Source organism: Lycium ferocissimum, unplaced genomic scaffold (genome assembly GCF_029784015.1).
Source record: "Lycium ferocissimum isolate CSIRO_LF1 unplaced genomic scaffold, AGI_CSIRO_Lferr_CH_V1 ctg6767, whole genome shotgun sequence".
NCBI lineage: Eukaryota > Viridiplantae > Streptophyta > Magnoliopsida > Solanales > Solanaceae > Lycium > Lycium ferocissimum.
In genome coordinates, this window is record NW_026726494.1 from 2,726 (window position 1) to 17,670 (window position 14,945).

The 14,945-nt window shown below is 38.7% G+C and overlaps 1 protein-coding gene across 1 annotated transcript; it reads right to left on the bottom strand.

Moving 5' to 3' along the window:
• Positions 1-3,213: 3,213 nt before the first annotated feature.
• Positions 3,214-6,176, bottom strand: LOC132045491 (uncharacterized). Its single transcript, XM_059436083.1, has 5 exons — positions 5,804-6,176; positions 5,591-5,629; positions 5,010-5,480; positions 4,793-4,893; positions 3,214-3,267 (listed from the first exon to the last, which is right to left on the bottom strand). The coding sequence occupies exons 1-5, from the start codon at positions 6,174-6,176 to the stop codon at positions 3,214-3,216; spliced, it is 1,038 nt and encodes a 345-aa protein (XP_059292066.1).
• Positions 6,177-14,945: the final 8,769 nt, after the last annotated feature.

The following is a 14,945-nucleotide window of genomic DNA, read 5'->3' on the forward strand; positions in this document are numbered from 1 at the left end:
GATTTATTTCAAAGCATGAATTGTGATGATTTCATTGGCATAAGATATTATGGAATTTGGGATTAAAAGTGGATTGTGGAAAGTTAAACATCTCATGAAAAATTTGGGGGCCAAAAGTTATTTTTAGAAAGTTGGAATTTCATGAAAAATTAGGCCATGTGGCCGGCCACATATGATGTGGGCCATGGCCACATGGAGGCTTATTATACGTAAAATTAAGATGATTAATTCATCACATTTTCACCATTTCTCAACCTTAGAAGAATCAAGAAACTTGGAGAGAAACTTGAAGGGCCATTCGGCCAAGAACAAGGAAGAGCAAGCTCAAGAAAAAGTGATCAAAAATAATAATTTTCTCTAGAAATTCCACTCCTTAGAAGGTGCATAACAACGTGGTGGAGTCGTTGGAGCGGTAGAAACAAGCGTTGGTTCAAGGCGTGGTTCATACCCAACTTGAAGAATTAAGTGGAAGAGGTATGATTCAATCTTATTTTTCATATGTTATGGATGATTTGTGTATGTTGCGAAGTATGGAAATGAATGAAAATCATGAAAATATAGAAGTTGAAGTGTAGCCGTGTATGTGTATGTGAGGCCGTGCATATGTGTGTGTTGTGTAGAAGTGGAGAGTAATTGAATTTAGCATGTTTATGTGTTGTTGTAAGGTGTAGAAAATGAATGAAACTCATGAAATAATATATGTTGATGTTGGGCCGTGTAGGGGCTGTTTGGTATGCAAGAAATGAATTAATGCTATCTAGTATTTTGGTTGTCGTCGTTATGAATTCGATGATGTAAAATGAAGTTTAATGATCCTAGTTGAAGATCAAAACCGTGTGGGCTGATTTGAAGTTTAATGTGATCTTAATGTAGTTGCTTGAATTTGTGACGATAATGTTGTTAATGTGTGGATTGTCGATGTAGTTTATGAATTTGGAAGGAGAAAACGTGTTGATGTCGTTCCTATGGAAATTGGAAAGTTTTGGCAATGTAGTATGTTGGTTTGGCCATTTGGAATGTTGCGCGAATTATTTAAAGTATTCTTGAATGGTTGTTGGTATTGTTGTTGACAAATTGGCCGAGTTAAATTCTCGGGGTGTCGTATTTACAGGGGAGGTGCTGCCCAATTTTCTGTAGAATTGAGAAAAGTTTGGAATTGAATTTCCGAAATACTTATAGCTAATGGTTGATATTCATTGACGTCGTGTAGATTTTGGAGAGCCGAGGCCTGAGTTTGGATTAGCTTAAGGAGCGGCCAAGGTATGTAGAGCTTATCTTTCTTTTGTATGGCATGTCTTAGATGAACGTAGGTTATGACACGAATCCCGAGGCAACTCTACTCTTGCGATCCGAGCGTATCTATGACTCTTATTTGGTTCTAATGTCCTTTTGTATGACTAAATTTGAAATGTTGCATAAAAGTTTTGGTTTTTAAAAGAAGTTGGTTCCCAAATGACCCCGAAACTACGAACACCCGTAACTTTTGTAGAAAAGCTCGGATCGCCCCGAAACCTTCATAGGTGATTCCATAAGACATAATATCCCCCAACTTTCAGAGGTGGGCCCGGGCGGGATTGACGCTCGTCCGTGGGCCCTCGAGACTTTCTTTTGTACAGTTCTAACGTCTTTGTAAAGAACTTAGTATATTTATTATTTAATCCCCCGAACATGATTACCTACGTACTTACCGAGTCTGAAATGAGGATTGCTATGCTTATGAATCCGATATGTAATTATGATTTCAAAGTTCGGTCGATATGTTCCCGAATGGCATCCGTAAGGAAATTTGATTGGACTATGGTCCTAATTTGTAAATAATGATTTGTTTTGATTAATTTGTTCAATTTTTGTAAGTGTACACATTGCATATGGCTATGAAAATTTTAAATTGCATATAGTTTCTCACGACTCTGCTCGTGCACACTATTGTTATTTCCTTCGCCGAGTCCCGGGGCCGGTTGTTATCGTGCGCATTAAGCTATATTTCCGAAGTATGATGTGTCCGGTTCGCCGAGCCCCTTTGGCCAGGAACCGAGGATAATGGTGTTATGATGTGTCCGGTACGCCGCGCCCCTTTTGGCCGGGTACCGTGGTATATGTTATGTCTTTGCGTGACGAGGATACGGAGACATGAAAAACTTCTGGAGTATGATGTGGTGTGGCGCCAACGACAGGCGGGCGACCACCGTTCTAAGAGCCCTATGCATGATTTGCATTTACTCAGTAAGCATTTTGATATTCTGATTATTATATATATTTTCTGTAACTCGCATATGATTTCCGACAATCAATATGCATATGATGATCTTATTTACCGAGTCCCTCACTAGAGGGCCGGGACACGTTTTGTATGCATATAACTTGTGATTTTGATAGTCTGGACTATGATCAGTTGGTATCGGAACCGGTGGTGGGGCAAACCCAGTGGTGGGACAAATCCCACACTGGTTTAGGCGAATCCCACATCGGTTAATATCAGCTCATATAATATTTTGATTTCCGTATATATGACACATAAATGTTTTTTTAAAAGGAAGCTAAGCATTTTGGCATTCAGGATAGTATATTCACTTTCCGTACTCTTTATTTTGATTATGATCCTGTTTACTGTCTTTCCCGCTTTACATACTCAGTACATATTCGTGCATCGACCCCCCCTTTCTTCGGGGGGTTCGTTCATGCCGCGCGGTACGGTGTACGTTACGGTGGTTCGTCGGTGTAGGGCATCCATTCCTTTGTACGGAGAGCTCCCTTGATCGAGCCTACACTTTTGGGTACGAATACTCCATTATTTGTATATATATGTTGTTCACGGGCACGGCGGGCTCCCGTCATATGGTTCGTTACGAATCTTAGAGGTCTGTAGACATAAACGTGTGGGTTTTGGGCGAGTTCTGTACAGTTGTGTTTGTATGGTTTGTGTTCTTATGTTTTGAAAGCCTTACAGGCTTACGCCTGTTATGTATATATGTGTATATGTATGTATATATGTCAGCTTTGGGGCGATGACTTACCTTCGACTATGCTTATGCTATTAGTAGAACGATTATGGTTGATGGGTACGTACGGGTGCCCAGCTCGGGCACTAGTCACGGCCTACGGGGTTGGGTCGTGACACTTTCCCTAAGAACATTGCCCCTAAATGATTTTTGTTGAGTATTCTAGCTGTAGATCTGATTCTAAAGTTTTGTGTTTGAGCTATTCCCATGTTGATTAATCTTCTTCCATAAGCTGGAACTTCTTGAAAGTGATTATATTATATTGTACCTACAAAATCAAAAACCAGATTAGTAAAAAAATCTACCAAATAGTTCTTTCCCTCAACATATGTTCCACGTAACTTCTTTCTCATTTCTCCGTTACTGAATACTCTTAGCTACCAGTGCAATACTCTATGGTACTTCCCTTGTTCCAACCAACACCTTCTATATTGTTAGCGAATCAGTTTCAACTATTAATGGCAATAACTAATGATCAATACAGTACTTGACCCTTTCCTCAATAGCCACAGCTTCAGCAATGGCGTTTGTTATGTTTGGTAATCTTCTTGCCTTTGCATACGTAAAGTCACAAGTATAACTTATTCTGCAACATGTTCTTTGAACTTAGCCCCGTATTACCTCTTGTGGCACCATCTGTATTACACTTATAATAGCCCAACCTTAGAGGCTTCCACACTACCTGCTTGCATGACAATGGCCGTGTAATACCTAATGCTGATGAAAAATTATATCCATACTTTTCTAGAAAATGGACCTGTACTGAAAAAGATGATCCATTGTTTGTTGCTGAACATGGAAACACCAGTATCTTGACACTATAGAAATCTTCATTTTCATCGACACTTCATATACTGGTAATTTGAAGAACCATATCCTCCACAGAAGGAATGACACTTTGAATGGAAACCCTTTTATCAAAAATTTCCCACAATATTGTGACACTTGAGATCTTTGCCTAAGTAGTTTCCGCAAACTTGTCACTGTAAATCTCACCCCCTACCATCTGATCTCACAAAAATAGTCCAACTCCTACCTGATATTCTCAACAATGTCACTAGGAAACAAGCCCTATATTTTTGGGATGTTCCAGTGTTCTCCATCCATCAATTCCTCAATATCTTCTACAGACTCATCTATTTGAAATTTTGAAAGAAGATAATCATGCAATGCCCCATGTTTTGTCCGGTTATCAAATCAAACTGAACAAGAACCATTATTAGTTTCCCACCAAATGTTGTGCTCCATTTCATTATTAGTTTCCCACCAAATGTTGTGCTCCATTTCATCCCTTGCTTCTAACATCATCTTCCACGTTTGACTCCCTCAATTCTACTGCACCGCTGTAGATCTAAATCTCTTCTTTGCATTTGTTCCACATGAAATTTGACCACAATGTATTTCTAGTTCTTAATCTCTACCAGAGTTAGGCAAAAAGAGATCTGAAGCCTAATCCTCATTCATGCTTTGGAAAACACAACTTTTCCCATTCAAACTAATGTTTGCTTCTTCCAACCTCCTTAGTTTCTGTTAAATAACTTATGCAGATCCTTAATGACACACTTTGGTGGACATTGCAGATAAAAGATATATTGTGATGCTTTGTGGCACACTAGAAATCAATACAACTTTCCCACCAAAGGAGAGTATTTGCCTTTTCACGCTTGTAATTTATCTCTTACTTTCTTCACCATATCCTTGTAGAACAACTGTTGTCTTCTTATATGGAAAATAGGACATCCCAAATAGGTAAATGCGAATTCACCTCTGTTGAAACCCGTAACCTACTGTACCTCCTGACTTAACTCATTTGCCACCTTAGTATGCATATAGAAAGAGATATTATATGCATTAATTTTCTGACCTGAAACACTCTCATATTCATGCAGCACCCCTATAATCATTTTTATGAATCGTTCTCAGTAGAAGTAAAGATTATGGTGCCATCAACATAGGATAGATGACTCAAATTTGAACTCCATTATGGCTTCCCATAGCCTCTAAACATACCATTATCAAACAATGAATTAAGAGTTGTGGACAAAACCTCAACGGCCAAAATGAACAATGCTGGTGATAGAGGATCACCTTTTTTGATCCCTCTTGTAGAGTGAAAAATGCCATGAGATTGTCCATTAATTAGTATAGAATACCAATTGTTGGCTATTAGTCTCCAAACCATATCAACATGTACTTCAACAAACCCCATTTTCTTTATTACTTGAGCAAGATACGTCAAAGATACTCTATCATATGCCTTTGTAATGTCAAGTTTGATAATCACATTGCCTGGTTTCCCTCTCTTTCTAGTGTCAGCTACAAGTTCTTGTGTAAGCAACACATTCTCAATAATGTTTCTACCTTTTATAAAGCTAGACGGGTTTGAAGATATCAATGAAGGTAAAATAAATTCCAACTTATCATGTATAACTCTAGAGATGACCTTGTTGATAAAGTTGCTGAGCCTGATTGGTCTCATATCTAAAAAAATTTGATAATGATTTTCTTTAGAAGCAAGACTAAATTAGTATGAGTGACAGAATTTGGGAGAGTTTGTCCCTCATAAAAGGCTTTGACCACATTGTAAACACCTGCTCCCACTATATCCCAGCACTTTTGATAGAATATACCTGAGAAACCATCCGGAACACATGCATTATCATCAGAAAATTTAAATAATGCATTCTTCACCACCTCCAATGATGACATAGCACATAGTGTAGAATTATGCTATTATGTTATCCTGTAAGGTATGTGATCTATTAAGTTGATATCTGATGATGTTTCTTCTTGTGTGAACTTACTCTGATAAAAATCAATAGCTTCAGAAGCAATATGATTAATGTTTTGCAACCACTCTCCTTCTGCATTCTGAATTCTCGTGAGTTGGAGTCTCTTCCGTCTTCGCTTCGCACGACTATGAAAGTATCTAGTATTTCTATCTCCTTGTGATTGCCACGTTTTTCCAGCATTTTGTCTCCAAAACTCCTCAACATGAAGGTACTTTTTAAATTTTGTGTATGCCCTTTGTAATACCATTCTATATGCTTCAGAAGGCTCCACCTCAAATAACTGCTCCTTAATCCCGACTCTATCCTCTGTAATATTCAACAGTTTGAACAAGTCTCCAAAAGTATTCCTACTCCATTCGGATAGAACAATTTTCAAACTTTTCATTTTCAACTTTGAAAGGATCTCTCAAGGAATCAGTTCTCCAGTGTTGTTCCACTACATGCATGAATATCCTACTCCAACAAGAACATCAAGAACCTAAAATGTTTGTTAAACTGTTGGGCATGTTCTCCCGCAGTCAATAGTAGAGGTGCATGGTCTGAACTAGTTCTGGATATATGTTTCATGCTCAAATTGCCAAACCAATCTTGTAACTGTTGGTTAACTAAAAACCTATTTAATCTCTTGAAAATTCAGTCTTTCCCTGCTCAACCATTCCACCAAGTAAATGGATTCCCTCTAAACTCAACGTTAGATAATTTATAGGAGTTCATGCAAAATGCAAAATCTTCATACTCAGTAGGAGAAACAGGCAGACAACCAACTTTTTCTTCTTCATTCATTATGACACTGAAATCCCCACCAAAAAACCATGGAAGATTCATACCACCGGCCATGCTATTAATATTATCCCACAGATCAATCCTTTCAAGAACATCACATTTGACATAAGCCAGTGTTGTGACAAGATATTTACCTCATTCTTGCAGAAAAGTTGTCACGACCCAATTTAGGGTCGCGCGGGCACCTATGTGTCATACCCTGACGAGGAGTATGATGGGCTCCGACCCGTAGGCCGGGAACCACCTGACTTAACAGTTACTTTGAAAATTTTATACCATAACTCAAAGAATACCTGCACGCAGAAAAGGCCCAACATAGAAATATTCGATAATCCCACACATATAAACATATGCGAACTGACAAGGTCGCTACAAAATCCCGAGTATCATAAGCTAGCAAGGCGAACAGGAAAGTATCACAGACCAAAACAAGGTCAACATGACCATACACAATACTTACATACCCCACTATGTCTATGAGCCTCTAAGAGTGTACATATGAACATCTATTATACTAGCATAAAAGTACCAAAGATAGCAAGTCTGGAGTAGTGGTACTTGCTGACACCGCTGAAGCTGGAAGTCCTACTGCGGTTGCTCTCCAATAACTCTGTTAAAAGACGAAATGCGATTGTCCCGTGCAATGGGACATCAGTACGAGTAAAAGTCTTTGAGTATGTAAGGATGGAATCATTAACATAAGCAGGATGGAGATATAATGAGAATACAGGTAACTTGCCATCTGAGAACGTACCACATACAATGCTTGAGTTTAAAAATCATATGCAAGCATATACATATATACATATATATATATGGTATCATCATTATAAAGTACCCGACCTTTTCAGGACTCGGTGTGTGTCACGACCCAACCCGATGAGCCATGACTAGTGCCCGAGCTGGACACTCGTATACGAACCTGCTAGATATAGTCAGACTGAAACTAAGGACAATATGGAAATTATTAAAATCAAGCTATAGACTCATAACGTCATATATCATAATGAACCTGTCTCCTGAGGAGTCACAGCTAACCAAAACATAACGTAATATGCAAGACGACAAGGCTGCCACTATATACGGGAATACCCAAAATGAACCATATCGAAATAGCTGACCAAAACCTATGTACAACCCACACATGTCTACAGACCTCTAAGAGTATAATAGTGAAATATGATGGGACAGGGCCCCGCCGTACCCCTGGATATGCATAAGTCTATATCAAAGGATCTGTACCAAAATGACTTAGGCTCTCGAAGCAATGGAGCTCCCCAAACGGTGACGTAAGTCCTGGGTGGAGGATCACCAAAGGCGGGTGTCGCACTGCCCGGGCATGAAATGCGACCCCGAAGAAAGGGGTCAATACGAAAATGTCTTTGAGTATATAAAGCATGAAATACAATAAAGGAGATCATGAGTGAATAAAAGATGACACGAGACAAGTATGATAATCAAAGATACCAATGCACCTGTGCCTTATGAGATGAGAGTCATGCATATCTATATAATATACCGTACCCGACCCATTATGGGACTCGGTGAATGAAGTCATACACATATATACCATACCCAGCCCTCTAGTGAGGGTCTCGGTGAAATAATCATATATATACATATGCCGTACCCGGCCCTCTAGTGAGGGACTCGGTGAACAATGCAAGGAAACTGTGCACGAATACATACCCAGCCCGGGACTCGGTGAATGATATATTAACAGCATGCACGAGTAGAATATCATGAGCAACCATATATAAATTAACTCATCACCTGAGATTCAATAGAACAATTAGAATGAACCAACACTGGAGAATCAAAGACAACTATCATGTCAAGTACCACTGAGAACTAGAATTCTTTGGAATTATGTATGTTCATCGTTCGCTCGTTTATGTAATTCATGCCAAAAAGAAGGAAGGGATAGCTTTACATACCTTGAAGCACGTCTATTCGTTTAAAATCTACTGTCCAAGTTTGTAATCTATAACAAGGCAATAATTATGCCACAATTAGATGAAAGTCATTCTTTACTACTTATTGTAAGCTAACAAACAGTCTAACGAAAATACGACAACATTTCCCTTATTTTTCTTACTCTGTCCCAACTCACCAACAATCCAAAATAATCACAACAATATCGACAACACACACGGCCACAAAAATCATACCAAACGGCCCAAAATATCATCACAAAACAGCCACAAAAATCATACCAAAACGACCCAAAATATCATCACAAACGACCACGAAAATCATACAAAACAGCCCCAAAATATCATCAACAACAGTACCAACAATTATTATACATCATAACTCAGCTGATTCCATCCATTTAATCCAACTAAAACAGCCCCCAATCCATAAATCTCAACAAACAACAAACGAGTTTATAACGCTATTTTCTCTATTCTAATCCGTTAAAACTCTAAATAAACTTATTAACAATGAAAAAGGGACCTTTATCTTACATTAAGTATGCAGAAACCACGTCAAAACTCTTCTTTTTGGCTGATTTTTAGCTCAAACTGAAGGCAACGCAACGTACAACGCTTTTCTCTTCATGAGCTTCGGGATTCGGGGCTCGGATTTTGATCAAAATGGCTTTCTTAGCCTAGAAGCTCTCTCCCTCTCTCTCTAATATTCTTGGAAGCTCCTAGATGCAAATGACCAGCCCTCAAATGAATTTTCCATATATATTAACGTCAGTGGGCCTCATGGGCCGAAATACAATTGTTTGGGTCGGCTCTCAACTTGCTGCCCCGCCAGCCCAACTTGCATCGTCCATAACTCCTTATCCCGATATCATTTTGATGAGAGGTTTGTTGTGTTGCAAACTAGACTCAATGAAATTAATTTTAGGCTTTTGAAACACTTTAAAACTCCTCATATACTAGGAGATATGCCTCCAACAATATGGGCTAAAAATCTGGTCCGAGATTTTACTGAAGTTGTTCCGATTCATTTCGTTTAGATTCGTTTAACTTCTACTCCTCTTCTAACCCTCATGTAACCTATTATACATACATATACATACTCATATACATACATAAGAATCCATACACGTGTCTCGAAGGGTCCGGAGAATCACAATAACCTTAAACATAACTAGAGAACTTATGAAGCTTAAAATGACCGCAATCGCACATGTATATTCATATCTTTTGTCCATCTTCTATATCATTACTAATAATCTCAAATACTTTAAAAGGGCACTCACATTACCTCATATACATACTCATAACACGATTTCAAATACTTTAGGTTACCATGTCACCTCGGGATATTTAAGGTAACCATATATATAACGATATTCTTACTAACTCGATTAACTTTCCTTGAACTTTCTTAACTCATTCATTCTTGTCTTAATTCAAGTAGCACGGACTCTTATGGGGTGAAACAGTGTGTAACGTACCCGACCCTTTCGGGACTCGGTGTGTAACATACCAGGCCCTTTCGGGACTCGGTGTGTAACACCAACTGATCAGTGGTTGCACAATAAGTGTCGTACCCGGCGGACTATAGCGAGGCTCGGTATAGTATAATAGTGTGTGTGTGCATATATATATATCTATATATATATATATATACATATATATATGTACATATATACATATATATATATGTACATATATACATATATAGATGTATATATATACATATATATATGTATATATATACATATATATATGTACATATATATAATGCATGAGGAGCCAATGAAATAACATCAGGCCCTTCGGAGTGACATAAGGTCATAACCTCTGAATGAGTTATGAAATTCGTATCGAATCCAAGGAAATAACTTAATGATAATAAACATGATAATATTTCAAGAATTAACCAAATAAGTAATGCATTAAGATTGAAGTACATAGCATAGTAATGAAGTGAATTTGTTATGGAGCTCTCATGTTCATATTCTAGTTGGATTCGTGCCAAAGAAAGAGAGAAACGAACACCTTACATACCTTATCCGTCAAGCCACCACTTGAAGAATCCCTTACTCCAATGCTTGTCCTTCACCCGAACCTATATATCGAGAAATACATCTTTAATCATACTTTCATTATATTTCCCATCACTTATATGTACTAGTTATCGAAGGCTAATTTGGGTTACGAAAATTTGGACAGCATCTCCCCTATATTATCTACTTCCTCCAAATACCAAAACAACTCCCAAGCAATACCAACAATATCAACAACAATATCATCAAGATTCTACAAGATAATTATGTATAATTTCATGAAAAAATTTCTTCAAATTCAATCCACAAGCCAACAATACTAACACCACAATCTATAACTCTTATTCTCGTAAATATTCCTAAATCAATAATAATAAAAAGAGAGATTCACACCTTAGCTTTACTAGAATAGGAAGATCTTCAATATTTACTTTGGATCCAAGCCAACTCCAAAGCAAAACCAAACTACAATCATCACTACACGTTATCCGGACCTCAATTAACACTTCGTCACTTGAGATTACTCAAAATCCTCACTTTTATGGTGTATATAAGCTATCATATGTTTGCTGAGCTTTCTAGAATACTTAGGGAATTTATTATGAAGAGAAATGGGCGTCTTACGCCTTATATAGTTGATTAGAGTCAGTTGGCACCGACTTTAAAATCTTTTTGCGCGTTCGCTTAGAGTTGGTTAGTGCTACTCTGTGCGTTCGCGGCACCTTTTGGCACGTTCACACCGGGTTAGGCCCTGTATTGGCAGTCCGTCTTAAAATGCTCATAATTCTCTTTTCCGATGTGGGATCGACACATAATTTGTTGCGTTAGAAACTAGACTTCCTGAACATCAATTTTGGGCTTTTGCTTCACTATAAAACTCCTCATATACTAAAAGATATCCTTTCCTCTAGTAGGGAAAAAATTGCCCCTCAAACTTTCTCTAAGGTCCAACAAACTTAATTTCCTTGATTCACTTGCTCTCCGATCCTTCCATAGCTTCTTATATGAACTTAAACCCTCATAAACATAAGATAAGCGCATCTAATATCATGTATCCTTGGAGATAACTCTAATGTCCATACTTACAACAGCCAACACCTACGAATTTCAACGTACAAAACTACGGGGTGTAACATTCCCCCCCCCCCCCCCAGAAACATTCATCCTCGAATATTGGAATACTGAAGGTATAATTATACATTTCAAATTCTATGGAACTTTGGTAAGGTATCTTTTGCAATTGGAGCATTGCGAACTTCCCGCCTACCACAACTTCCAATTTATATGTCTACCGTACTCAACGACACATAAACATGTAGTAATTAGAATAATATTTTCCATTAAATTGACTCTCAAGGGGTTAAATAAGACTTTTTCCTTGTAAGTAAATTGCGGGTAAAGTAGAATCTTGCAAGGATTCCTTCGGAATAGTATCATTTGCGGCAAGGAATAAATGGGGATACTTGGACTTCATTTCTGCTTCAGCTTCCCACGTCATTTTTTCCCTTATCTTTACTCCTCCAAAGAACTTTTACTGAAGCCACCTCTTTGTTTCCGAGCCTGCGGACTTGTTTGTAAAGAATAGCAATTGGTTCTTCCTTGTAAGTCAAATTTTTTGTAACCTGTATATCATCAATAGGTATGATTCTGGAGGGGTCTCCAATACGTTTTCTCAGCATGGATACATGAAAAACTGGATGAACTGCCTGCAGTTCTAATGGTAACTCTAGTTCATAAGGCACCTGGCCTACCTTCCGGACGATCCTATAAGGTCCGATATATCGGGGATTGAGCTTCCCTTTCTTACCAAATCGCATCACGCCCTTCATAGGTGATATTTTCAAAAACACCCAATCACCTACCTAAAACTCCAATTCTCGTCGTCGTACATCTGCATAAGATTTCTGGCGACTCTAAGCTATGCGTTACCTTTCCTGAATAAGATTTACCTTTTCAATGGCCTTATGAACAAGGTCTGGCCTGAATACGTTTTCTTCTCCGAATTCAAACCATTCGGTAGGAGACCTACACTTCTTGCCATATAAAGCCTCATACAGAGCCATTTTGATACTGGCATGATAGTTATTGTTATAAGCAAACTCTATCAGAGGCAAATGTTCATCCTAACTTCCTTGGAAATCTAGTACACAGGCTCGTAACATATCTTCCAAAGTCTGAATGGTCCGCTCAGCTTGCCCGTCTGATTGCTGATAGAAGGCCGTACTAAGGTTTACTCGAGTAGCAAGACATTCCTGAAAAGACTTCCAGAACTTTGCTGTGAACTGAGCGCCTCTGTCAGAAATAATAGACACAAAAATTCCGTGAAGACGCACAATCTCCTTAAAATTCAATTTAGCATAGTCTTCAGCAGCATAGGTGGTCCTTACAGGTAAGAAACGGGCTGATTTGGTTAACCTATCAAGGATCACCCAAATAGAATCGAATTTGCGACGAGAACGGGATAATCCCGTAATGAAATCCATGTTAATCACTTCCCACTTCCATGCTGGAATCTTCATTTCTTGTAATAAGCCACTGGGTTTCTGATGTTCGATCTTTACCTATTGGCAAGTGGGGCATTGAGCTATAAATTTAGCAAAATCTTTCTTCATACCATTCCACCAATAAAATCCCTTGAGGTCATGATACATCTTGGTGGATCCGGGATGAATTGAATACCCGGAGTAATGAAATTCTGACATGATCCTTCCTCGAAGGCCGGTTACATTTGGAACGCACAACCGGCCTCAATATTTGAGAACCTCATTTGAATCCAGTTTAAAGGTTGAGATCTGATTTTGTTGCACTCCTTCCTTAATATTAGCTAAAACTGGATCCTCATTCTGTTAAGTCTTTACATCCAAGGCGAGAGTCGATTGGGATATATTCTGTAAGATAATCCCAGTGTCTTCTGAATCCAGCAAACGAACTTCCAGATTTGCTAAGCGATAAAACTCTCTAGTCATTTCCAACTTTTCTGCTGGCACATATAATAGACTACCTATCGATTTACAACTTAGAGCATCAACAACAACATTAGCTTTGCCAGGGTGATATAAAATCTCAGCATCATAATCCTTTAGCAATTCGAGCCACTTTCGTTGTCTCAAATTCAGTTCCTTTTGCTTGAACATATATTGAAGGCTTTTATGGTCTATATAGATATCAACATGGACTCCATATAAGTAATGCCGCCATATCTTCCGAGTGTGAATCTCCGCGGCTAATTCCCGTGGATTGGATAATTTTGCTCATGTTTTCGTAACTGTCGAGAGGCATAAGCAATCACCTTACCATTTTGCATCAGCACACACCCCAAGCCTGTGCGTTATGCATCACAGTATACAGTGTAACCCTCGGTGCCTTCTGGAAGGGTAAGAACTGGAGCGGATGTCAACTTATCTTTCAATTTCTGGAAACTCCGCTCGCACGCTTCTGACCATTGAAACTTGGCCCCCTTCTGAGTTAATATCATAATGGGAACTGCTGTCGAAGAAAATCCTTCCACAAATCTCCGATAGTATCCAGCAAGACCCAAGAAACTTCGGACATCCGAAGTGGTTGTTGGTCGGGGCCTATTCTTAATGGCTTCGATCTTCCGATCGTCAACTTTAATGCCCTCATCAGACATAATATGGCCTAGAAAAGCCACTGAAGTTAGCCAAAATTCACATTTGGAAAATTTCGCATATAGCCTTTAATCTCGCAATGTTTGCAACACCTTTCGGAGGTGGTCAGCATGTTCCATCTCCGAACAAGAATATACCAAGATATCGCCAATGAATACTATAACAAAAACATCCAAGAAGGGCCGGAATACTGTGTTCATTAATTCCATAAATGTCGCAGGAGCATTGGTCAATCCAAAAGACATAACTAAGAATTCAAAATGCCCATATTTCGTTCGGAAAGATGTCTTTGGAATGTCTTCCCCCTTTTACACGTATTTGATGATACCCTGACCTTAAGTCAATCTTTGAGAAGCATTTGCCACCCTGTAGCTAGTCAAACAAATCATCAATTCTAGGCAATGGATATTTGTTTTTGATAGTTACGTTATTCAATTACCGGTAGTCAATACACATTCTTAGTGAGCCATCCTTCTTTCGTACAAATAATACTGGTGCTCCCCATGGAGATGTCTTTGGGCCTAATAAAGCCCTTATCCAGCAAGCCCTGCAGTTGCACCTTTAATTCCTGCAATTCAGCAGGGGACTTGCATTAGGGTGGAATAGAGATGGGTTGAGTGTTCGGATACATATCAATAGCAAATTCAATTTCCCTTTCAGGAGGGAGACCCAGTATTCATCCTGAAATTCACTAACTACAGGAACGGATTGCAAAGTTGACGGTTCTATTACATCCCGTACTTTGTACGTTGGAATATTTTAAGTTGGC

What these genes read in the sequence shown, in the direction of transcription:
- LOC132045491 (XM_059436083.1), bottom strand. Translation starts at nt 6,176, where the DNA reads ATGAAAAGTTTGAAAATTGTTCTATCCGAATGGAGTAGGAATACTTTT. An exon ending in AGCTATTGATTTTTATCAGA is followed by an intron (nt 5,630 to 5,803) that starts GTAAGTTCACAC and finishes ATGGTTTCTCAG; the next exon opens with GTATATTCTATCAAAAGTGC. An exon ending in CAAATGAGTTAAGTCAGGAG is followed by an intron (nt 3,268 to 4,792) that starts GTACAGTAGGTT and finishes TTGATTTTGTAG; the next exon opens with GTACAATATAATATAATCAC.